General features: G+C 43.5%; 1 protein-coding gene across 1 annotated transcript in view; it reads left to right on the plus strand.

Moving 5' to 3' along the window:
• Nucleotides 1-25,839, plus strand: part of Slc22a3 (solute carrier family 22 member 3) — an 88,948-nt gene that overhangs the window by 22,457 nt on the left and 40,652 nt on the right. Inside the window, exons 2-5 of the mRNA XM_036168971.1 lie at nucleotides 17,217-17,320; nucleotides 23,346-23,500; nucleotides 24,189-24,357; nucleotides 25,171-25,288. Of these exons, the coding sequence (XP_036024864.1) occupies nucleotides 17,217-17,320; nucleotides 23,346-23,500; nucleotides 24,189-24,357; nucleotides 25,171-25,288 (546 nt within the window). The remainder of the gene's footprint in view (nucleotides 1-17,216; nucleotides 17,321-23,345; nucleotides 23,501-24,188; nucleotides 24,358-25,170; nucleotides 25,289-25,839) is intronic.

Here is a 25,839-nt window from a genome sequence, read left to right on the forward strand (position 1 = left end):
AGAGGCTAGAAAAAGAATCTGACTTTGGTGTTGGGAAGTGTGGTGATCCAGATTAGGTAAGGTCATCATATGTGCGTGTGTGTTGGACACACACACACACACCACACACACACACACACACACACACACACACACACACACACACACACATCCCCTGCCTCTTGCCATGTAGTACCCTGTGTCACCTGAGGTCTCTGTTGGCAAGAAGGCCATTACCAGCTATGGACTCCCAAATCTACTAGAACTCTGTGGTGGGAGGGTAGTAGGGGGCACACAGCTAACAGCAAGGGAAGGAAGTCACTATGGTTTTTCCATTTTCCAAAGAGTAGACGTGGAGTGGGACTTTTCTGCCCCTCCTGCCAGCTCTCAAATAACCACATGGAGACTTCTTATTAATTATGAAAGCTCGGCTGATAGCTTAGGCTTGTTCTCAACTAGCCATTATAACTTAAGTTAACCCATTTCTATTAATTTGCTTCTACCGTGTGGCTTTATTACCTCATCTCCATAGTGCCCATCCTGCTTGCTCTGAGTCTCGCTAGTGACTCTGCCTTTCTTCTTCTCAGAGATCTCTCTGTCCAGAAGTCCCTGCTATACCTCCTGCCTAGTTATTGGCCATTTAGCTTTGTATTAAGCCAATCATAGTGACACATCTTCACACAGTGTAAAGAAATATTCCACAACATAGAAGTGTGGCTGGAAGCAGTTTGTGCGGCTTCCCTAAAACAGCACAGCTTGAGAACTGGTTTTCCTCTGGGGTGGTCTTGCAAATCACCATTCTGTCCACCTGCCCTGACAGCGGGACTCAGGGTCCCCTGGGGGCTTTTCCAACTCCATTGGGCTTCCCTAGAAGTTTGTGACTCAGCAGGTCTGGGTGGGGGTTGAGAATCGGCAGATCTAGTAGCTGCCTTCTGGGTGACTATGATTGACACTTCAGATCTATTGACCTTTGCACCACTAGCCTAGAGGGAGGATTGCTTCAGACAACCAATTTTCCTTGTGATGGTGACCAGCTGGCTAACCTCAGCTTGAGTGGCTCTCCATGGTAGCGTTTCTCCTTCTGGTTCAGATGTAGACCTTTAGAGCTTGTTGGGTAAGCACCATGCACCTCAAATGGGGCACTGGTCTCTTCTCCCTAAGTGGAGTCTGAATGCAGTTGATGTCTCCTCTGCTCAACAGAAGACACTCTGCCTACCAGACCAAGCTGCTGCTCAGTATTCTGAACCCAGGGCTCCAATGAGTCACATGGTTCCTCACACCCCTCCTTATTCCTGGTCTTCCTAGAGAAAGGAGTAGGAGCTGTGCTTCAGAGGATACTGTGGGTCACCCGGACTGTGCATTCACCGACCTGTTTCGACCCTCATTGTGTGCTCTTCAGCATACTTCCTCTCCCAAGCATTCCACCAAACACACCTACATAGACAGGTACCGCTGGCCATGCTTCAGTTGACTGGTGAGGAGAAGGCTTCCAGGGACCACCCAGAATCGAGAGAGAGCCTACAAAAAAGATCCTACTTATTAAGATGTGGAAGGAATTTTTTTTGTAACTATTGTGCATTTGATTATCTCCAATAGTGCAAAGATTTCTGAGCACAGACTTGGAACGTAGATGTTCTCTGAGGCTTCTGTTTCAATGATTTCATTTTTATGTCATGCTCTGTCTTTCCAGTAACCTCCATCTATGTATGACCAAACTCAGAGCCTGACATCATGGGTTGGTAAATTATCCTGAGATGCCTGTGCCTTCTGTAACTTCCTACACCAGGCCAACTATATTAGCATTTCTAAAACTCATAGCAATAATACTGTGGCAGGGTGCTAATATTTTCTAGATGATTATAAAATTTTATCTCATTTATTAGGCCTGAAAAGTATCAGATTTTGCCACTCTGTAGACTTACATTATCACAGTGTTGCATGGTTTCCTGAAGAGACTTGAACAAAAGTCTATCCTCTCAGAGAGACCCCCAAAGACAGTACAAAGGAACAGCTCTACCCAAGTCTTGCTTGGAGAACCAGAGAGCTCAGTGGAGTTACTTACGGGAACATGGGTGACTCAAAGGTAGTTGCATCACTATGCCCAGCCCAGGACAGGTGACAACTAGTGAAAGCTGTGTCCCTGGATCTTAGATGCTGCTTCCAAAGACCTGTCCGGACCCATCCTCCCAGCAGGGCTCACCTTTCTCTCCTCCGTGCTTGAAACACAGCCTGTGCTTCTCTTACAACATTTCAACACACCCTACTTTGTACTCCATTGTATCACATCCCTAACACTTAGTCAGAAGCCAAGTCCAGTCTAGACCCCTTCTGGGGGTACAGTAGTATGTCTTCCCTCCTGGAGCCATTCACCAGCCTTTTGAGTGAATGAGTGGGTGAACGAGCAAACCATCTTTCTGTCCAGTAGGACAGGAAGTCAGTGATAGCTGAATTTCAGGTCCGATGCACACCACTGCACAGGGCTTCCCAAGCTTTTATCCACCTAAACACTTGAATGTGCACAGTGAGAACTTGTAATTGCTGAAGGCTTTTGCTGGCTGAGTCTTGCTGTCTTAGTGTGTGTTGGGAGAGGCAGCTCTGATAGCACAGGGCCAGCGTGAAGGACATGTGCAGTTCTTGGTATTTACGTCCTCATATTTGGCAGTGCTAAGCATCGAACCCAGGGTTCCGAGAAGGCTACGCAGGGTTTTTCTTCCTGTTTGTTTCAATAACTCCAAAGCGTCACAATGAAAGCAGTTCATGTGTGAAATGCTTTATGAAACAAATATTTTCCATCGAGAACCTTGTGTAAACTATTGGTCACGGGTCCCTTGTGACTGCAGGGCCTGTGACAAGCTATGGAAAGGCTGGATGCTAAGTTAACTTTGCCCTAGGGCTTGGCAGAACCCACATGTGAGTTGGAAAAGACGAAGTCTCTCTTAACATGCTTGCCTCTGAACAAGGACATCTTGGGGTATATCCTACAGAAAGGGGAAGACACTGCTGAGTGACCTCAGGTGTTACAAACAATGCCTCTCTACATTAGGAACGATTCAGAGCTTACACTTCGGGCTGCTTACATTTAAGCCAGACGGTGCTTGTAAAGCTGTGACCTCTGAGTAGAGCTCACTCAACGATTCCATTGTCTCTGGCTAGCCTGGGTGTCCTTGAAGCTGTCTGTCTTCAAGCCTGGCTGGCGCTGTCCTGAGATGAATGTTTTCCTGATTGCAACCCATTGGAAATGCTATGAAAACAATTCTCTTGTCAATCCTACGTTCTCTCGCTCTCAGACACAAACCACTACAGGAACAATAAACACAGTCAAATTGAACACAAGACACAGAAGGAGGAGCCATCCACAGGCTCTGCTGAGAACACTGCAGTGTGGCTCTAGGGATTTTTGTTTGAACCCAGGGACGGTTTTTAACCCTGTGCTCATTTGTGGAGTGATTATAAATCCAAGGAAGAGGTTTTCGTATCGTGCTGTGTTTCTTCTCCAACTCTTCACCGAGTGATTTGTCCCGACTAAGCGTCACCTCAGTAGCACAAAAACCCTTTCATTTGTGTCTAAAACCCCCTCCCACTCCCAGAAGAGGAAATTACTAAGCAGCATTACTCTAATTTGATGTAAAGAAGATTCTAGAATGATGTGTCAAAGTAAAAACTAAGCTGATGGACTTGGAATATCACATCGTAACATCCCCGTCAAATGTGTTTGTTCTGTGAAATTTTTTTTAAAAAACCATACCTGTTAAACTAGGAAAAGACCAAAGATTTTGACTCTGGAGACTAGTTTTCACATTCTGGTCCAAGTGTCATTGGCTTGGCTTCCTGTGTCCCAAGGGTGTGTTCTTATTAGAAAATGTGACCTTTGGCAAATTTTAGAAGGTGCTAATCACCTTAGCTTCTGACAGAATTGTGCAAATTGTTGGTGACTGTGTTTTCCAAGCAGAGAAAAAGCAGCTGAGAGTTTTGAAAGACAGACATGGAAATCCAGGAGATGCATTGGGTTTCATTCTGCAGCTCTGGGTTCCTTCTCGGTGTGGTAGGTGGGGAGCTCATGATGGCAGTTTCTGAGTCTGGATGTGAACTCTGTATCACACCCTCTTCTGGAGGTAGGGGAGGGGACAGATAGAAAAGGTCAGAGCTTTAAAAGTAAATAAAGTCACTTTGTTGTAACAACTCACTGGTAAATCATCACACATCTAGACCAAGGCACCCACTAAAGGAATGCTTAAATTAGACAAGTCCCTCGATGGTCCCCCAGAGATGGGTGGCGTCTTGTGAATTTTTCCCTGTTTAATCACAAAATGTTGACAGGCCCAATTGCATGCTGGCCGTGCGCAGGTGACCAAAGCAGCAGAGTGAGTTCCTGAGAGAGAGCTGTGTCCTGTCCAGAGAGACGACTCAGACTGTACCTCTGGCTCTAACATTTTTTTCCGTTCCGTCTTCCTCAGTGTCCCCTGAGTCTTTTACACATGTAAGGAGTGCTGTAGATGTCCTGTTTAGAGCCAAGGACTCAACAATCACTTCTCTGCACCTTGGCCAACCATGAGTCTTTGTATTAACCACTGTCTTCAGCAAAACAGTTTCCCTGGGGGCGTCTGAGAGCCAAACCAATCTATGGTCATAGAGATGTGTTTGGAGGTGCATGTGATACTGAGTTCACTTAGCTAAACCAATAACAACAGGTTCTTCTATAGGGCCCATGACTGCCTTAGCCACAGGTTCTTAGCCAGGTTTATGGTATTGCCTTTTAGGTTTTTTATTACTTTTTTAAAAAAAGATTTATTTATTTTATGTTATGAATGTTTTGCTTTCATGGGTGTCTATGTACCATGTTCCTGCCTGGTACCCATGAAGGCCAGAAGAAGGTATTGGAGCATCTGGGACTGGAGTTATAGACAGCTGTGATGTTATATGTGGGTGCTGGGAATCGAACCCTGATCCTCTGCAAGAACAATTAGTGCTCTTTTTTAAGTGCTATTTAATAATTTATTTATGTTTATTTTATGTGGTTGGTATTTTGCCTGCATGCATGTCTGTGGTTGGTATTTTGCCTGTATGCATGTCTGTGTGAGGATGTGGTAACCCTTGGAACTGGAGCTACAGACAGTTCTGAGTTGCCATGTGGGTTCTGGGAATTGAACTGGGTCCCCTGGAAGATCAGCCAGTGCCCTTAACCACTAAGCCAGCTCTCCAGCCCCAGTTTTTAAAGTTTTATAGCTCCTCATTCTTCAGGGGGTTATTCCAGGAGATTGCCTCATAAGGAATTAAAAAAAAAATCAATTCTAAGCAAAGCTTGTCATCCCTATAATTAATTAAGGCTAATCTAGATATAGGATATAGACATTTTATATCTTAAAAAAAAAGAAACTGTGGTTAAAATTTTTGTGGAGCAAAAACTATGACCCTCTATGGAATGTGGTCAAGTGTTTATTTTAGGAGGTTTTACAGGAGAGAAATGAACAAACTACCAAGTTATGCTATATAGTATTTTAATTTTGTTTTAGAAGAATTTGGATTGCAAAGTATACAAAACAACCAAGTAATTTTATTGAAATTGTAAGTTTTTTTTTCACCCAATACTTTTTTTTTGCTTGCTATGACTTTACTACACTTCCAAATTCTTAGAGACTTAGAGTCATATTTTCAAAAGAAGGCTCTGGATGTTTCTGATTGCTATGTGTAAGAAGCCACATCATCCTTCTCCAAAATGAAGGGTTGGTTTCAGAATAGGAGTTGTGTGTGATCGTTTATGGCAATGATATACAAGCGAGATTCATAAATCATACTCAGATTTTATAAAAACCATAATGGAATATACACAGGCATGAATAGAAACCTCAGAGACTGAAAATGAGTGGAACTGTAGGAGATGGCAGCAAGTTCTGCTGCTTTCATCTAATTTTCATATACTTATGTTACAAAAAAATTAAATTACAGGCAATGCATTGCAAAAACTATTTATTTTTCCAGCTTTTTAATCTGCTGGTGTAGAATGAAGATATAGTACAACCAAGTTTTTGAAATTAAAAAAAAAAATACAACCAAAACCACAGGCATGTTTTTAGAAGTAAAAAGTTATTTAGTCACAAATAAAATTATAGAATTGTGACTTTTATGGAAAATTCATGATATGTGGTCAAAATTGAGCGTTTATCGTCAGAGCTAAATGGCATTGGTATCCACAAAAGCTAAGCAGGGGTCTCCACCCTGTGACCATGTTTTACCAAGACCTTGAGCAGTAATTTGAGAAGTGATGGAGAACTGGTGTTTAGACAGAGAGAAGCAACATCAGGGACACAGAAAGGGGAGAGGGATGTGAGCACACTGCATATGCCTGGTGCCGTTGAGACAGTGAGCAGTGCTGGGCCAAAGACTCAGGGGACGTGTCCGAGGTATTCTGGGAAGGGCCTTGAACTGAGTGTGAGAGCATGACTCTTCTGTAAAAGCAAGAGCCAAGTTAGATCCCAGCAGAATGTCTCCAGTTTCTGTCGTAACCTCCATAAGCTCACTGGTTCACCAGGTAGACTTGTGAGGATCATTTCTTTGCTCTGGCATCTGTACCTTATCTGAGTGAACCGACATTTGTCCCTATGCCACCAGGAAAAGTCACAGAACAGTTACTCCTCTTGAAGATCCAGGTAGGAGCTATTATTATAGATGGATTATTGAGTATCTTATGAATACAGCTCCTGTGGGCCCCCTTTGTCAACACTGGAGTAGTGTAGCATGAATCTTAAAAGGTCTTATTAATAAAATCAAACCTGAGGCCAGTTATTGGGGTGAACACTGGAAGATCAGAGAAGCACAACAAGCCACAGCCACCTCACCTTGCCAATTCCTTAGCTGATTCTGTTTCCTCAGACTGGAAGCCTCTGAGTCCTCATCAAAATGGATCTCAGCTGAACTGCCTCTTGAAAGCCTGAATCTTAACCAGCCAAAAGCTTCTAGTTTCTCATCTTCACGACTTATATATCTCCCCACTTTCTGCCATCACCCCCTGGGATTAAAGGCTCACTTTCTGGGATTAAAGGCGTGAGTCACCATGCTTGGCTGTATCCTTGAACACTCAGAGATCCAGGTAGATCTCTACCTCTGGAATGCTTGGATTAAAGGTGTGAGCTTCCACTGCCTATCCTCTATGTTTAATATTGTGGTTGTTCTGTTCTCTGACCCCAGATAAGTTTATTATCGTGCACAATATTTCAGGGAACACAATAACCACCACAGGAGTAGTATTTTTTTAAAGCATATCAGGAGACCTAGATACCTTGATCTTGAACTTTGTGTACTATGAGGATACAGTAGAACTAGGTACCACAGAAGCCAGCTCCTCTCCACTACTCAAGGTGATATTGGCTTCAGGGACTGAGAATGTTGGTTAAAAACATGAGTGAACACTGTATATAATTTTAAATTAACACTGTGTTAAAGAGAAGTTAGATGGGATATATTTGTATCAAACCCTAAAATTTGAGTTATTCTATACTGTCTTCAGAGTTTACACAGAAACCTTTGGGATACAGATTTAATTAGGCTTTTAAAAATGCTTTAATATGAATTTGTCCATTTATTTTCCTAAGTTATATATTTTACAACTATAAAAATAATAGATCCTTTATTAGCAAAAAAAAAAAATAAATAAAAAGCCAAATTTGTCCACCAATCTGGGGTGATGAAACCAAACCCTACTTAGTTAATGTGTTGGCTTTGGAAGCAAAGAGAGTTCTGGAAAGATCTTACGTCTGGAGTCATGTCACTGCCCTGGTGACAATAACATTTCACTTGGTCACGTTTCTGGTGAGTCCAGTGAAGTGAAGAAAAGTTAAAATTCTCAAAGTATGCACTCATAATGGCAGGAGCTATTCTGTTTTCTTTAAGACACAAAACGTTGCTTTTGAAATGATCCTGTAGTCTAAAAGTATATTTCATGGTGATATTAAAGTATGGAACAGGGTAATATTATCATGTAGGTATTGTTTTACAAAAATCAAAGTATGTACATTTTCCAAATTGACTTGTCATAGAAAAAAAATGAAATTTTTATTCAGATTGACACAGAGTGCATTCTCCTCACACATGGATGATATAGGATCAGAAAGCTGAGTGTTTGACCTAGAGGTACAAGAACAGTACCACATACTGATGGACCAACAGGAAATTAGCAGGTAGACAACAGGAAATTAGCTGGTAGACAAACAGGAAGTTAACTGGTAGACCAACAGGAAATTAGCTGATAGGCAACAGGAAATTAGTTGATAGACAACAGGAAATTAGCTGGTAGACCAACAGGATAAATTAGCCAGTAGACCAACAGGAAATTAGGTAGATGAACAGGAAGTTAGGTGGTAGATAATAGGAAATTAGCTGGTAGATCAACAGGAAGTTAACAGGTATGATTTCTTGGAAGTATGAGAACCACAGAAATGATGAAGCCCTAGATTGAAATATAAACTTCTGACAAACCTTTGGCTGATCACCATTTTATGCAATCGTTCATGAGCACCCGCCCCCACGCACACACAGAGAATCAGACCTTAGAGCACACTGAATGTATTGATACAGATGTTTTCATTTGAGGTTGTTGGGTGTGGTATGCGTGTGCATTTGTGCGCGCGCATGCTTTGTTCCTTTGAGAAAGGTTCTCAATAGGTAACCAAGGCTGTTTTAGAACTTACTATATAGCTCAAGCTGGCCTTGAACTCTCAATTCTGCTGCTTCAGCCTCCTGGGTACTGGTAAGACAGGTGTGTACCGCCATGTCCAGTATTAATGCAGTTTTTTTTTGGGGGGGGTACATTTTACTCTCTGTGATAACTGCTTACCTTGGAGTCATCTCCAAGGGATTCAGTGGGTCTGGTCTTCTGAGTCACTAAGTCTTCCTGCCAGTCTCATTTCAATTTCCACTGGTGTTTACAGAGGGTTGTTGATTATCTGGTGTTTGCAAGGACACATAGTGCCACTTAAGTTCTTAGCTCCAAACTACTGTCATTGTTTCTGGTTTATGTGACACCAGGAGATGTCCATGAGTTCAGGCGTTTCCAGCAGCTTTTCCTTGTGGAGTCTGATGTAGCTGCACAGAACAGCTGGGGGAGGATGGCTTCCCCACCAGGAGCTCAGCCACAGGCTGTCACCCCCTCCCCTGCACACACAGCACAGCAGCCAGGCTGGGGGCAGCAGCCAGAAGGACCCTCTTGGACCAGGATGTCCAGCTCTGTAGCTTGGCCTCCCTCAAGGCCCTGTCTCCTCTGCCTCCCAGGCAGTCCAGGGTTGACAGGGAAGGGAGTGGGGACAAGGAGTGGAGGAATCCCTGTGCTCAGTCCCCAGTGGGGTCCTCATGACACCCAGGTTAGGTGGCAGCGGGATAGTGTCTCCCTGGCTCTGTGCACACGTGTCCTGCTTTCTGATAAAACTTGCAAGAACTGCTGACCCAGGGTGGGACCCATTTCCAGCTGTGGTTCAGAATTTTCATCATTTTGTTGATGGGCCTTTTATCTGGAAATTGATGAAGAGAGAACCCTATAAATTCATGGTACTGTGGCCCTTGGGTATTGGGAGCTAATCTTTTTTTTTTTTAATTAAAAGATTTTAATTTCTTCCTTTTATTGGTGGTGGGCACTCATATCAAGGTGCACACACAGAGGTGAGAGGACCACATTTTGGGTCTGGTTCTTTCCTCCCTCCTTTACCTGGGTTCTGAGGATCCAGCTCAGGCCATCTGGCTGGCACAGCAAGGCTCAGCAAGGGCCTCTGCCCACAGAGCCAGCTTGCAGGCCCACTTTATTTTTTAGGATACTGTATCAGTTACTCTTCTCTTTGCTGACATAAATGCCTGACAGAAAAAACAACATGGGAGGAAGGAGTTTCTTTGGCTCCCAGTTTGAGAAGGGAGAGTCCATCCTGGCTGGGAAAGCATGGTGGGGGGAGTGTGAGAGAGCTGGTCGGTTTGCATCCTGGTCCCACAGCATCTGCACTCAGGATCCAGGGAGAGTGAACGCTGGTGCTCAGCGAGATGTCGCCATGATTTCTCTTTATCCAGTTTGAGACCCCAGCCCATGAGATGGCGCTGCCCACATTCAGGGCACGCTTGCGCTCGTCAGGAAATACCTTCGCAGACCTGTCTGGCGGTAGGGAAGGTTAACTGCCGTTGCCATCTTTCTAAATGTGTGTAGCCGTGTTTCTCAGCTCCTTAAACAGGACCCTGTGGACAAGTGTGCAAGTTCACACTGCCCACTGTGCTTGCCTGCTGCCTGCTGGGACCTGCCTGGGTGTCTCTGTGTGGGTGCTTACGTGAACAGAACACATCCTTGCCAATCAGGAGTGGAGTAAGTCTGCTCGTTCTCACACTTTCTGCCTTCTGGGCCCTTCTTTTCATGTCCTTTACCCCACCCGGTATTTTCTCTTTTTTCTGAGATCTGCCCTTTCTCCCTCATCAGTGAGCCCTGAAGGGTCTTGAGGAAGAAAAAGGAAAGTGAGAAGGCTCCATGAGAAGGAAAGGGCATGCTGCTAAAGGACGTGTGGCTCTGTTCTCAGTCTGTCCTTCCAGCCGATGCTGGTTTTCAGGCACTCCTTTAAGCGGGAGTTAAGCCTTGTCCTTATTCTAATAAAATTGTGTGTGTGTGTGTGTGTGTGTGTGTGTGTGTGTGTGTGTGTGTGTACACATGCATGTGGAAGTCATGTCTTCCACCTTTGAGACACAGTCTCTGACTGACCTGTAGCTTCATCATGTAGAGGAGGCTGGGCAGAGAGCTCCAGAGATCTTCCTGTCTCTGCCTCCATCTCTACTCCCCAGACATCCTGGGATCACAGGCATGTGCCACCATGCCCAGCTTTTTGCCTGGGATCTGGAGATCCGAATTCAGGTCCTCACACTTGATGGTGCTTTACTGCTGAGACTCAGAGTATCTATAGGTCCATAGTATCTATGATTATGTGTGGCCAGGATGTGTGAAGGTGTGCAGGGCCACATTGTTGGCAAGTATAAATAGTCATGTTGTTTCTATGGGTGCATGGGGCCATGCTGCTTCTGCAGGTGTGCATGGGGCCATGCTGAGTCTGCAGGTGTGCAGGGCCATGCTGTGTCTGCAGGTGTGCATGGGGCCATGTTGTGTCTGCAGGTGTGCAGGGCCATTGTGTCCCTGAAGGAATATTCAGTGTTCCCTGTCTGCAGCCTCCACAAAGGCTCCATTCCCAGCCTCTCTCCTGGCTCCTGTGGGTTTCCTCAGTGCTTGGCTCTTCCCAGCTGGCAGACATATATATTATTATTGTTTATAAGAACAACTGTGCCTGGATTAGGGGCCGCCGTGACCTAGTGTTACTTCATCATAATCAGTTGCATCTGTAGACTATTCCCAGAGAATGTCAGATTCTGAGATTCCAGTTGACATGAAATTTGAGGGTGGACACTGTCAATGTAGTAAAATATGCTCCAGCCACTTGTTCCCCAGAATCACCTTCAGCAGTTGATAGCTTTGACACATCCATTACACACTGGGCTAGATTCTGATTTAGCTGGTCTATAGAGGAGCTCATGCATTTTTCCTGTCATTCCAGGTAATTCTAGGGTACACCCAGCATCAAGAGCTACTTTGTGGAACCATCAATTATGTCATTTATTATCAGCACCACGATGCAGTTAGCATCATTTACTGAATGATTCTCGTGTCTCAGGCATTAGACTGAACTCTCTGCATATCTCATCTCCTCAGTGAATGGCAGGGCACAAAGGGACAACAAGACTCACCAGAGGATGCAAAGCTGGAAAAGAGGGCAGAGCCAAGTCCTCCAGGTCATCTGACTCCAGAACCACCAGTTCCCTACTCTGAATCCCTGCAGGAACTGGGAGCCTTTTGTCTTTGGAGCCTGATACTTAGAGGAATTACAAACACATCAAAATAAGTAACTGAATCTCTCCACTGCCAAGAAATAAAATGAGGGATGGGCAACATAGTGGAGGACATACCTCTATGATGGGTGGGCACAGGTTAGCCTGCAAGGGCATGCATGCTGTCAAATAGGGCTAATACTAATTTCCTCCCAGTGTCACAATTCAGATAAAAAGCCATGCATTCGAGACATCTCTCTAGACCCTTTCAGATTTATTTTGTTAAGAATACATGGACCATGCCTATGATGAACTCTGGAGAGGGGCTTTGGGTGCAGCAGGTTCTATGAGCCTCTGTCTCTCAAAGTGACTTGTCACGATGAGCTTTGTCACTGGGTTCTGGGCAGTACCACAGGCACTTCCAGCCACAAGTGGGGCAAAGTGCCCTTTGGGCTCAGCACTGATCTGCACAGCGGTGTGTGCACAAACCCTCCCCGATACCCACCTTGCTGCCTGTACCTCTCCTGCCTCAAGTGCCCCTCATTGCCATTCATTTTAATCTAAATCCAGCTTGGTGTAAGCGACACCTTCTGTTCCCACCAGTCATTTCTTCAGAATCTCTCCCATTTAAACACTCCGTTTAGATCTCAGTTGGTGTATTTTTGCTTCCCATCAACTGGCCTTGGCTTTCAAACTGTGTAACAAGCTGCTCTCAAAGACGGAAAGTAGATCTGAACCTCAGTGATGTTTCTCCCCAGCCTCGGATGCTTAATGCCAAGGTCGCCAACTTCCAGTTAGCTAGAAATAGCTGGACTCATTATACCTGCAGCTTGTCATAATGGTTCACATCTTATATAAGGAAAGCATTAACTTGCTATTATTAGATGATCTCCAAGTAGTGCTACCAGATCTTATTAAAAATGTGTTTATTGCTGGGTACTGGTGGTGCATATCTTTAATCTTAGCACTCGGAAGGCAGAGGCAGGCAGATCGGTGAGGTCAAGGCCAGCCTGGTCTACAGAGTGAGTTGCAGGGCAGTCAGGGCTACACAGAGAAACCTCGTCTTGAAAAAAACAACAAAACAAAACACTCAAAACTTTGTCAGCCAGTTGTGATGGTACACCCCAGCAAGATTTGCTGAAGGAGGTGGAGGCAGGAGGATCATGAGTTCGAAGCCAGCCTTGGTTACTTATTTTAAAAATGTGTTTATTATGACCATAAGAATTGAAGTTCCAACCCAAATTGTTTTCCTTATTGTTATATTTTCATCATTGCAGGGCTCTGTTTTAGTGCCCTGCTGTTGATTTAAAATGGAACTTGTCTGTGGAAGTTGATGAGGGATTGCTCTGGTCTGTGCCAGGCCTAGGGGCATGGCACACCTGATGGTGAAGGTGAAGCCGCCCTTGATGTTTGCAACAATGAAGGGTTTGATGGTTCCTGCGTTCAGGCTCAGCACTGATTCAGAACGGTTCCCTTTATAACTTGTTTTCACCTTTGGTTGTTCTTACTAGAACAACATTCCTGGGACTTGGTGCTTATGAAGAAAAGAGGTTATGTAGCCCACAGATTTAGAGGTTGAAAGTCCCAGGTCAGAGCTTATGAGAACTGGGGTTCATGACTCCCCAAGCTGTGCCCTATCACCCAACTATCTCTCAGCAGACACTGCTCTTAAAGGTCCCACCACCACACTGGAGATCAGCCTCCAAATGAACCACATCTGAAAGATAATGTAGCTCATCCCTGAACAGCTGAAGTGGAGGAAGTTGGGCTCTGTGGCTGGACTTGAGAGACCTCCCCTTCTCTCTTCAAATGCAACTTATGAATGGCCCGTTTCTCATGGCTTACGACGCAAGTCCTCTAACTGTTGTGTCTCGGACATGAGACTTTGGTCTAGATGGTTAAGTTAGACCTCCATGCAGAGTCCAGCTGATGGTTAGAGGCCCATCTCCCGTGATCTGAGGATCTAGCAAGGCCTTCTGAATACTTGCATTGTTTTTAATTTATGACTCACCTTTGACCTTTGTATACCGGAGACCTTTCGTTGCTTTAGTTTTAGAAAATTTGGAGATTTGCAACCTTTACATATGCTAAAAACTTGTGCATTTTATCATTAAACTCAAAACAACATAATGTCTATTTGGATTTTAACAGATGGGAAGTTCTAAGAAAAAGTTCTTAGCTGGAAACCCCTCAGAAACACCTAGAATCCCTAGAGTTGCCCATGCTTTCTGCAGAAGGAGACACTTGTAATCCTTTCAGCCTCCCATGAAAGGCTGCTTGAGTCTCTTATCAGATTGACTTTCTGCCTGGGCCAAGGAGAGTTACTCTGTGTAGAGTGACTTTGAAGATTAATCAGTAACAAAATGGCCACACATAGATTTATGAGTATTAAGAATATTTAAATATTTCCATAAGATGAATTGCTAAACAGTCTTATTAATTAAAAAAAAAAACAAAAACAAAAACAAAAAACCCGGAGGCAGATATTGGAGTGAATTCTGAAAGATCAGAGAAGCAGAACAAGCCACAGCCAACCTCACCTCGCCAACTCCTCAGCTGATCCTGTTTCCACAAATCCTTAGACAGGAAGCCTCTCAGTCCTCACTCAAATGGATCTCAGCTGAACTGCTCAAAAAGCTAAAAGCTTAAAAGTCTCTAGTTCCTGGTCCTCACGCCTTACATACCTTTCTCCTTCCTGCCATCACTTCCTGGTATTAAAGGCGTATGTCTTTCCCAAGTAAGACGTGAGCTCTCAAATCTGGAATTAAAGGTGTGAGCCACTACTGCCTGGCTCTGTTCCTAGTGTGACCTTGAACTCACAGAGATCCAGCATTCCGAGTGATAGGATTAAAGGTGTGTGTGCCACCACTGTCTGGCCTCTATGTCTAAATTAGTGGCTTTTCTGTTCTCTGACCCCAGATAAGTTTTATTACGGTACACAATATATTGGGAGACACAATATATCACCACATGTTTTTGATGTGTACACTCTGAAAATAGAATTGGGTGTGGCTCACTTGCTCCACACTGGCTGTCTTAAGAGAAAGACGTATATTCTTGTGTCTCTGGTAAAGACCTCATAAATTTGGCCATCTAAGGTGACCTACTGATCAGTGCCTGGTTTAGGTTCCCTGAGGAGTGGTTAAAGGCACTGTTACTTTGTTGGTGGAGAGGCATCAGCCTGTGCAGCCCCCAAGTACCACTCTCCACTGACCTCTCTTCAAACACAGTAAGTGTACCCCAGGCTGGCTACTGCAGCAGCCAGTGAATGCAGAGGATTAGGAGGCCTGGGTGGCAACCCCAGGATGCTGAAGAGTGCTTCCTGACAGTGAGCTGTCACGCTGAGCACCCACCCGATCCCCTGAGTCTGAAGTGTTCCTGGTACTGGAAACCACTGATACAAAAGAAACCAGCTTTGTAGAAATGAGGCTGACCTGAGGTTCCCCTTCAAATGTGCCTTATTAGAAAAGACTGTATCCTGATCACAGGCAGCCAAGAGTGATCAGGTCCTGAAGCGGGAGATGATTGAGAGAGAGAGAGAGAGAGAGAGAGAGAGAGAGAGAGAGAGAGAGAAGACCGCAAGTAGTGTGATAGGGGTCCTGAAGGGAAGCATCCTTCAGTCCCCAGAATTAGGTGAGTTCACCGACTGGGGACAGCGTGATAGGTCCTTGGAAGGAGAGGGAGCTTCAGCCTACAGTTTTGGCAGCAGTATGTTCTAATTCACAGAACAGAGTGGGTTTGACTGTTGGGATGGCTCAGCAGGTAGAGATGCATGATCCCTGAACCCATGGAAAGAGCAAATGAGAGAACTGACTGTGTGGATTTGTCCTCTGACTTCTACCTGAGTGCTATGGCATGGATGTGCCCCTGGCGTGTGTGCACACACCCCCTAGACCCTAATAAATTTTTTAAAATATCAGAATGAAAGCAGTTCATAGAAAGGAAGGCTAACATGGAATTGTCCCCAGAAGAAGTCTATTGGAACATCTATAGGTTTGTGACCATAGACAGCCATGCTGAGTCCCTGTGGGAGAGCATTTGGGGAGTGTATTAGTCAGGGTTCTTTAGAGAAACAGAGCTGATAGAATGAATATCACACACACACACACACACACACACACACACACACACACACACACACACGTATGGGATTTATTAGAAAGGTTTCCAGGCTGCGGTCCAACTGTCCAACTATTTTAACAATGCCTGTCTCTTGATGGAAAGTCCAAGAATCCAGTCTGATGACAACTTTGACATCCCCATGCCAGTACCGGTGGGTTCACATCCCTATGTCCACATGTGGCTAGGTCAGGGCTCAAGCTCAAGCACTGGATGATGGGAATAGGAGCTGTATCAAGACCAGAGGCAGAGAGCCCTTTCCTCTGATCATGCACCGCTCCCCTGAACCCCAGCAGCTCCACAGTGGCAAAGGAGCATGAGAAATGCAGCAGCTGTCTTTGGCCTCTAGCATGCAGAGAGTTCAGAAGAGCAGGCACTATCTGGCCCAGACATCTCTCCAAGTATTTTAGAAAGTGTTAATAGGTATCTAGTTTCAATTAACCACATATAAATATGGGGTATAAAAATCCTTTCTGATTGTTGCTGTTATGGGGGAACAAAGAGGAGAACCAGTTTTCTATTTTAAAAGTTACGTGGGTTTGAAGACAATTTGGGGCATTTAAACTCAAACAACGTGAAAGAGGCTGTTGGAAGCTCATTAGGAGGGTCGCTCCTGCCAGGTGCAGTGTGTCTGTCCCTAATCTCCCCAGCCCAGTTATTTAAGGCTCAGCTGTCTGAAACAAGCCCTGCTATGCGGGTTTTTAGACTTGGTATACTCTGCTTGGTGCTTTTCTAAAGTAAAATGTTGCCTTTCCTGGTAGCAATCTGTTTGCTTTCTGAGTTTCTTTGCACATTTCTCTAGATGTGTTTGCCTCATGTCTAACTCCAGTGGGCAATTATTCTGATAATCGCACACGTGATTATAAAATTGGAATCATACCTACAAGAACTAGAATTAATGACAAAAATCCTTTAACATATCATATTGTCACAGAAAGTTTTTAAAAATTAAATGTCAGTTTCTGTATAGTTCATTGCCAGTAGAATTACAAAGCTCATTATGCTGGACGATGGCAAGTGGTCACCATAGCTTTGACATGCCATATTCACACATGATAGATTGACCTAACAACATTATTTTAAAATGTCAGTATTCATGGTATACTAGGAATTCATTCCCTTGCAGTTATTTAAACTGACTACGGAAATAGGCACAGATCAATGTATAAGCATCCTCAAATTTTATGTGAGGCATATATAGGCAAAACTCTTGTAAAGATGGTTGACCTATATTAGAGAGTGTTCTGAAGATGAACCTCCCCAGGTATCTTCATGTATATTTCTTTCTCCAGTTTGACCTTGTCTGTGTCAATGCCTGGATGTTGGACCTCACCCAAGCCATCCTGAACCTTGGCTTCCTGGCTGGGGCGTTCACCTTGGGCTATGCAGCAGACAGGTAGGTGTCTTCGCTGTAACATACGACCCATGTGTGGGGAGGAGAATGCTTTCTGTTCACTACATTCAATTTTTTGTTCCATTACCCAGGACGTCCACACTTGTTTGGTTTGGACTAATTCTTTCCTTTTCAAACTTGCTCTCCTTGTTCCTTGGTAGAAAAGGTGCCCTTCTGGGTCTGAATGCCTCCTAGGAAAAACACTGGCCCCAGTGATGTCATGGCTCTGGTGATAGGTGAGGGGTGGATTTAGGTGTTGAAAACAGGCCAGTGGTTGAGGTTTGGTTAATTTAGTTATGAGATCAGCCACTCCAATTTTTTTTTTTAAATTCTTGTATTTTATTCTACAAATTGCATTGAAACTTTGAAAAGAAATTTTTTCAAAATTATTCAGGGATTTTCATGTACATTTCGACTCTTTTCTCAGTGGCTGCAGTTTGGAACTGGATTTGTTTTATGTTCACTTCTTTCTAGTTTTTGTCTTCTTGGTTTTAGACAGGGTTTCACTACGTGTGCTAGGTGAGACTCGAGCTCACAATCCTCTTGCCTCTGACTCCCGAGTGCTGGAATAGCAGACATGCAACACCATGCCAGTTATTTTTACTGTAACTTTATTTTTTTTATTGTGTTTCGCTTATGAATTTTATCCTGCATGATCGATAAACATATCTCCTAAAATAACTTCACATAGGAGAGGACCCAAGCTCTAATCAGGGCTGAGGGGCTTCCCTACAGCTGACTTAGTTCTTCGGAGTGAATGAACCAGACTTAAGAGAGGGAGCTGTATAAGTAACCCTGTCTCCTATCAGCACAGGATGAGAGGTAGTTTAATCGGCATATATCCACAAGAAGACAGTGTGGTGGCGGCCGGAATCGAGCTTAAGAATCTAGATGGGGACTTCCAAGTGAAGAGCTTTGGTTGCCCCTCAGGCCTGACAAGTATGAGGCTGAGGAAACTATAAAGAAAGTCGGCAGCTCTGCCCAGCTGTGAGGTCACAGGGCAAGCAGCTGCTCCCCAAATTGGAAAGCCAGGCTGATTCAAGTGACTGGTGCTTACTGGAACAGAGGCTGCTGGGTAATGAAACCCTGACCTGAGTTGCTGGAGTGCTGGAGGAGGCTTAGTGTGTGAATAGCTCTGAGAGTGAAAAGCTCTAGGAGGAGATGGTTAAGGGTAGGTCAGTTGTGGAGGACAAGGGAGGAGGGGAGGAAGGAGAAGGCCAAGGAAGAGGAGGGAGGAAAAGAGGAAGGAAGCAAAATCCAGGGAGATGTGGTCATCAGATTCCCTGGAGCTGGAGTTACAGATGGTTGTGAGTCCTCGTGTGGGTGCTGGGAACGGAGCCCAGGTCCTCTGGGAAGACAATGAGGACTCCTAACTGCTGAGCCATCTCTGCAGCCCCATGTTTGTGATGTTCACCCCTGTGAGTCTAGCAGGTTTTCATGGTGAGTGTCAAGAGAAATCCCTCCATGCTTATAGTAATACGTAATAAGGTCTGCTCCCAGAACACACACACACACACACACACACACACACACACACACACACACACACACACCCCAAAAGCAGACAAATACTACCACCACCCCCCAAAAACAAAAACAAAAACAAAACAAAACAAAAACAAAACAAAACAAAAACAAGCTTGGTTAATTAGAACCTAATCTGCAGGTTTTTGAGTGTCAGCCCCAGGGATGAGAAATACCCATCTTAAGTCAGTGTTAGCCTTCCACGTGGGAGGAGTGGAATAGACAGACCCAGCCCATTCTACTCACCATGTAGTCCAATTCTCATCACCATATCCCAATTAAAGTGAAAAAGAAAAAAATGTCTGCAATGTCATTGTCCACAGGCTAAAGAAACAATTGAAGTTTAGTTACAGGGCATCCTAAAAAGCAAAGCAAAGCAAAATGTAAAATGCCAGCAGACAAACCCACAGCTTGAACAGGGACAGCACACATCAGAACCAGACATAGGCATGGAAAGGATGTTGGAGCTGTCAAACCAGAACAACGTAAAACTGTGGTTAATGTGGTAAGTGATTAATGGATAAAATACAGTGGGGAAAATGGACAATGCAAACAACGATGGAAATTCTAAGAATCAAAGAGAAATGCCCAAGACCACACACTGTGAAATAGAGACTGCCATTAATGGATTTATTAGGAGACCAGACGTGGGGAGACAGCTCCGTGGGTACAGTGCTTGCTGAATAAGCACAAGGCCTCGGTTTGGATTCCCAGAACCCACATAAAAGCTAAGTGTGGTAGTGCACAGCTGTAACTCCAGTGCAGGAGGGTGGGACAGAGACAGAAGGGTTCCTGACACTAATCAGCAGACTCTAACATCAGCGAGGGGTCCCCTACCCCGATGCAGGGTCTCATGTAGTCCAGGTTAGCCTTGGCTACTCTTTAGTCAAAGGTGACTTTGAACTTCTGATTGTCCTGTGTCTACCTACTAAGTTCCAGGTCACAGACACATACCACCATGCCCAATATAGGGTTTCCTGAATTCCAAGCAAGAACTCTATTACCTGAGTTTACACCCAGCCCATGACCCAGTCTCAACAAAATGGTTTTCAGAGTGGATTAAAAGAAGATCCAACAGAAAGTTGCTTACAAATTATTCACTTTAAATGTAAGGATGCCCACAGTGAAGGGTGAATGAGTAGGGAAACATGCCATACAAAGAAAAACCAAAACCAAGTAGAACTCATTTTATTAATACTAGGATACCACACTAAGAACAAGCAAATCAAAGTAGAACTCATTGTATTAATACTAGGAAGGATAAGCTTCTCCAGGGAAACACAAGGTTACTTATAATAATTTGTTAATTATAACAAAATGGAACAATCTTTAACATATGTGTGCCTAACAACAAAGTATCAAAATACAGAAGGCAAAGACTGAAGGAAGCACAGAGAGAAACAGATGAATCCCTCATTGTAGTTGGAGACTCAAATACTTTGTATCTGAAATGTGAAAATCCAACCAGCAGAACATTATAATCAAGATGTAACTGACTTCAACAATACCATCAATCAACTGGACATATTGGACATCTACAGACCATGTCATCCAACAATAGCAAAATACAGGTTTTTCTTAAATACATGAGAGACATTAATAAAGTTATATTCTGGGCCATAAAATATATTTTAACAAAAGTAAAGGAATAGAAATTCATACCACATTTAATCTTTTGTTACCAAGGAATTAAACAATAAATCTGTAACAAGAAACTGGAAAACCCCAAAATACTTGGAAATTAAGCATCTGTACTTCTGCTAACAGAGAAGAAATCTCAAGAGAAAATTTAAATATTTTAAACACAGTGAAGATAAAAACAATTTATCAGATTTTATGGGTGCAGCAAAAACAATGCAGAAGGGAAGTTATAGCATTAATATTTTTATTAGGGCATAAGATTTATCTAAAACCCACAATCTGAGTTTATACACTAGGTGTCAACAACAACAAAGATGACCAGATTAAATCCAAAGTGAACAGAAGAAAGTTAATGACACATATTAGAACCAAAAAGAAAAAAATCAAAGAAACTGAAAACAATAAGTCAGTAGAGAAAATTAATAGAGTCAAAAGCCGGTTCTTTGGAAAGCCCCCAAACCTAATAACCTTTTAGACAAGCCAACTAAGAGAAAAAGAGATAGGATTCAAATTAATGATCGCTTAAAATGGCTTTAAATCTCATAGACTTTAAAAACACAATAAAGGAACAGTGTAAACGGCTCTATGGCCCCAGATTTGCCAAGATCAAGGGGACTGTTCCTTGAAAGACATACTCACCTAAACTCATGTAAGAAGTGAATTATTTTGAAAAGTCCATGTCTATTAAATAAATTGAGTCAATAGTGAATAACCTTCCTAAACAGGAGGTACCAGGTTCAGATTTGGAGCAGGTGAATTCTACCATATAGACAATACTCGCAGTTGTCTCCATTTCTTTCAGAAGATAAAGGAGAAGAAACACTCCCTAACTTACTCTGTGATGTCAGCATTATCTTATTGCCAAAACCAGATGAACATATTGCCTTTAGCTTTCATAAACACAGATGCAAAAACACAGGATAATGGCTGGAGAGGTGGCTCCGTTTTCAAGAGCACTGGTTCTTCCAGAGGACCCAGGTTCAATTCTCAGTACCCACAACACAGCTCACAATCAGCTGTAATTCCAGTTCTAGGGGATCAGATGCCCTCTTCTGGTTCCTGCAGGCACTACACACACACACACATGGTGCAGTGATACATGCAGACAAAACACTCATACACTTAGCAATTTTAAAACTAAATAAATTCAGGATAATATATTAGCAAGTGTGTTGAACCACAGAAACTGCTGTTCATTGTTGGTAGGTCACATTAATGGCACAGCAGAGGGGAAGCCAGCTTGTCAGTTTCTTGCAAAACTAAATGCCTAGAACTAGAAATTATAGTATTGGTATTTATCCAACAAGGCTGAAAATGTACATCCACAGGTAAACTCTCATGTGGACCATACAGCACTTTTATGTATTATAATTGCCAGCCTTTGGGGCGGCTTAGATGTTTTTCAGTAGGTAAATGGATGATATATCCTAACAGTGGAGCAGTACTCCACACTGAAAAGAAACAAGTTAGGAACCCTAAAAAGATATGGAGGAAACTTAAGCCCACATTGCTAACTGAGTTCAAGGAGCCCGTCTGAAAAGACTACCTACTGTACAATTCCTATAGAATCTTAGGACATTCCGACAGATCTGTAGAACAGTCTAGAAAATTGCCAACTATGAAGACAGTGGGAAAGTCTGTAGTTACCTGGGATGAAGAATGATTGCTATGAACAAAGGAGTTGTGTCATTTTTGCATTCCTACTAGCAATGAATTCAGGGCACAAGACTCTTCCATATGATGTGGAAGGGTAAATGTGTCCCACATAATGTCCAACACAAGCGTGAACCTTGGAAGGGATGAAAGCTGCATGGCAAAGACCTTGCTTTGCTTGTGCAAGGACCTGTGTTTGATCCCTAGCACTGGAAAATGAACCTCCAAACCCTAGTGTGAGCTGTAGACTTGTGTGCCATCTCAAGCTTGTTGTTACAGAGCATCACTCAGCAAGGGAATCTGTGATAGGGCAAGCTGTGCATGTCTGAAAGTAGGGGTGCATGGGAGCTCTGTCTTTTGTGCTTCAATTCTGCTTGAACCTAATATTGTTTTGAAAAATTGAGTTGACTTTTAAAACATGTGGATGAATTAAGGCTGTTTCCATCTCTGCCCTTAATGCAAAGATGCAGAAGTAAGAATGTTGCGGAAATTTGTAAGGAAAACGGAAGTTCTTAAAGGGTATTGAGGATGAGCTCCTGTCAACCCCTCACCTGGCGAGACTCCGGGAATCAGCTCACAGCAGACTGGGAAACTGACCACAGCACCCTGCCCATTTGTCTGACCTATTGAGCTATAGTTCTATAAATCACAAAACCCCAATAACAACACACACTGATCAGGAACTTTATAGAATCCCATTTACTCCTCTTCACCACTCACTGGGGAATAAGGGTGGGTGGGGAGCACACAGAACCTGAGTCTGGGAGCGCTGAGGAGTTTGCCCAAGGTCATGACGGCTAACTGGATGGAGCAGGATTGAAATGGAGGCTTCTGTAATATGCCACAGTTGCTTCATTGTGTTCCTGCCTCCCCGATAGTCCACCCACAAAAATGACAGCAAGTATCAGGGCCAGGCCAACAGGAAAACTGCAAGAGCAGCATAGTGGAGAGGTCACGGCTGGGAAATCTCCAGTCTCAAGGGACGTGTTGTGGGCTGTTCATTGTGTAATGTTATTCTAGAGATGAATTCCATTTGGTTCCATCTGGTTTCATAGGTATTAATATCAATATTGTTTACTGCAATAGTAAGTTACAGAGGACGCATATTTTTTTTCTTGCACATTTGACTTCTTTTTGCATCTTGTCTCATTCCATTTCTATTATATTGAAGATCATGTTTAAGGTTCTCTCTCTTTTCTTTCTTATGAAGGTACGGCAGGATAGTCATTTACTTAATATCCTGTTTCGGTGTTGGCGTCACAGGGGTCGTGGTGGCATTTGCACCAAATTTTTCTGTGTTTGTGATCTTCCGCTTCCTGCAAGGTGTGTTTGGAAAGGGGGCGTGGATGACCTGCTTCGTGATTGGTAAGACTTGTTTTATTGCAACCATTCCTGCACGAGAACCAGAGGGGGGGGGGGCTAGCTCAGCACCCCTCACCATGAAACCCCCGAAACCCAGAGACCTCATTGCAGCTCTTCCACAAGTAGGAGAAGGACCTGGGGTGGGATTCCAGCTACTATGGAGACTGGAATGCTGTTTTAAGTTGGGAACCAGATATAGAATATGAAACACTGACCCTTGCTTCTGTTACTTTGATCTAGGCTGCTCCCGTTGGCTCTGATTCTAGTCCAAACCAGCCCTACGTTAAGTAGTGGAGGATTTATGATCAAAGGAATAAGAAAGGTCATCTGATAGCATTGTCCCAGATGTTTGGATTTCCAACCCCTCCCATGAATCCTGTGGGAGACCCTAGCAGGATGCTTTAGATACCTGAAGCTCTTTTGATGGCGGGGAAAGGAGGGTACAGGGAAAGATTGAAAGCCACTGGCTGGAACAGGGATAACTGGAGTGTGTGGGGCAGAGAAAAACCGGAGAAATGCACACAAGGTACCTGGAGAGCCGCTGTCAGAAGTTCTGCACCTAGGGAAGCCTCCATGTCCTTATGTTCTGGAGTATTCCAATAGTGTAGGTAGATTTTCGACAGGTGTCAGGTCTGTTTGTTTTGGTGTTGGCAGAGAACTCTCCTAATCTCTTGTGTCTGTTTTCCTCCAGTGACGGAAATAGTAGGTTCGAAACAAAGGAGGATTGTGGGAATCGTGGTTCAGATGTTCTTCACCCTTGGAATCATCCTCTTGCCTGGAATTGCCTACTTTATCCCCAGTTGGCAGGGCATCCAGCTCGCCATCTCCCTGCCCAGCTTCCTCTTCCTCCTTTATTACTGGTAATGTGATTTTGGTCATCATTGTATTTATCCCATTGCACATGAACAGAGAAGTCAAACCAACAACACAGAAATAAAGGCAATAGATGAGATTTCCCAACCCCAGCATGCCCGTGGCTTCGGGAATTACTAGAGAATTTTGACAATTTACAGAGCTTATTGGCTGCTTGACTGACAGTTGTCACCACCAATAGTAAACTACCCCAATACAAAATTCCAGGTTAAGTAATGGCATTATGATTTATCCCTTTGCAATACTTTCATGGTAATTAGGAGATTACAAACTCAGTTATTGTGCCTTGCAGATTAAATATGATAATAAAAAAAAACCCTATTAAGCAAATTAGCATTCTTTGGTGAATAGGTGGTTAAGATGTCAGAAAAATAAATGATCAAGATGTTCCGAATGTGTGCACCCCTTGGAGGGGTGGAATATAATTTATTCCTCTCACTGAATTTTAATGTATGGATAAATCAGGCTCCATGCATAAGGTAAAGACTTTGCCTTCTCCTAGATGTGAACTAAGCCCTAATCCTTTTCATATTTGTAATCAGAGACACAAAACTGTAGGATTCCCTGTGCTTTCAAAAGCTGTGTAATGTGGAGAAACTTTTTTTGTAGCCAAGTTAGTGTTTTTCCCATTCACTGTAAATTTGCAAAGAAAATTCATTTCTGAGAGCCTCTTTGCAATCCTGGGATCTGTGCTAACTTGTAAGCTAATTGCTGCAAGATCCTTTTGGCTAGAAAAACTCACGAGCTTTTGGGTTTTCGGACTTCTAACCTAATTCAAGGGTCCTCTTCCTCCTCACCAGGGTGGTTCCTGAATCTCCACGCTGGCTGATCACCCGGAAGGAAGGAGAAAAAGCTTTGCAGATCCTGAGGCACGTGGCTAAGTGCAACGGGAAATACCTCTCGCCAAATTACTCGGAGGTAATGTTAGTCACCGCCAGTAATAAATTGTTGAATTGAGCAAAGCAATTCTTTATTACTTCTGTGCTTTGCTCTCCTTCCTAAAACGATGCATGTACATTATTAAACATCTGACTAGCCTTTTTAGTTGAGGTTAATTGATCTTTTCAAGTCACATTTTAATAGTCAGTCTGAAGTGTTCGAACTATTGTTCTTTACTGTAGATGTGTGGTGTCTCCTCAGTCACCTTGGTTATAAAAGTTAGTGACTGTTTTTCTCGACATTTCTATCTTTCTAATGAATTGGGTTCTGCTATACTTGTTACTCTTATCCCCCTCACCCCTGCCCATGCTTGGGATTGAACCTGGAGTCTTGCACATGCCAGGCAAGCTCTCTACCACTGAGCCATATCTGTAGCCTGAAGATTTGTTTTTACTGTAGCCTTAGAAATGCTATTTATTCACACGAGATCTTGAGCAATAATGCAACATTTGAGTTTTAGACTTGGCATTTCCTTCCCTTTCTTTCCCCTCTCTTCCTTTCTTTCCCTGCCTCCTTTACTTTCTTCCTCT

The sequence above is a fragment of the Onychomys torridus genome, chromosome 19 (genome assembly GCF_903995425.1).
Source record: "Onychomys torridus chromosome 19, mOncTor1.1, whole genome shotgun sequence".
Lineage (NCBI taxonomy): Eukaryota > Metazoa > Chordata > Mammalia > Rodentia > Cricetidae > Onychomys > Onychomys torridus.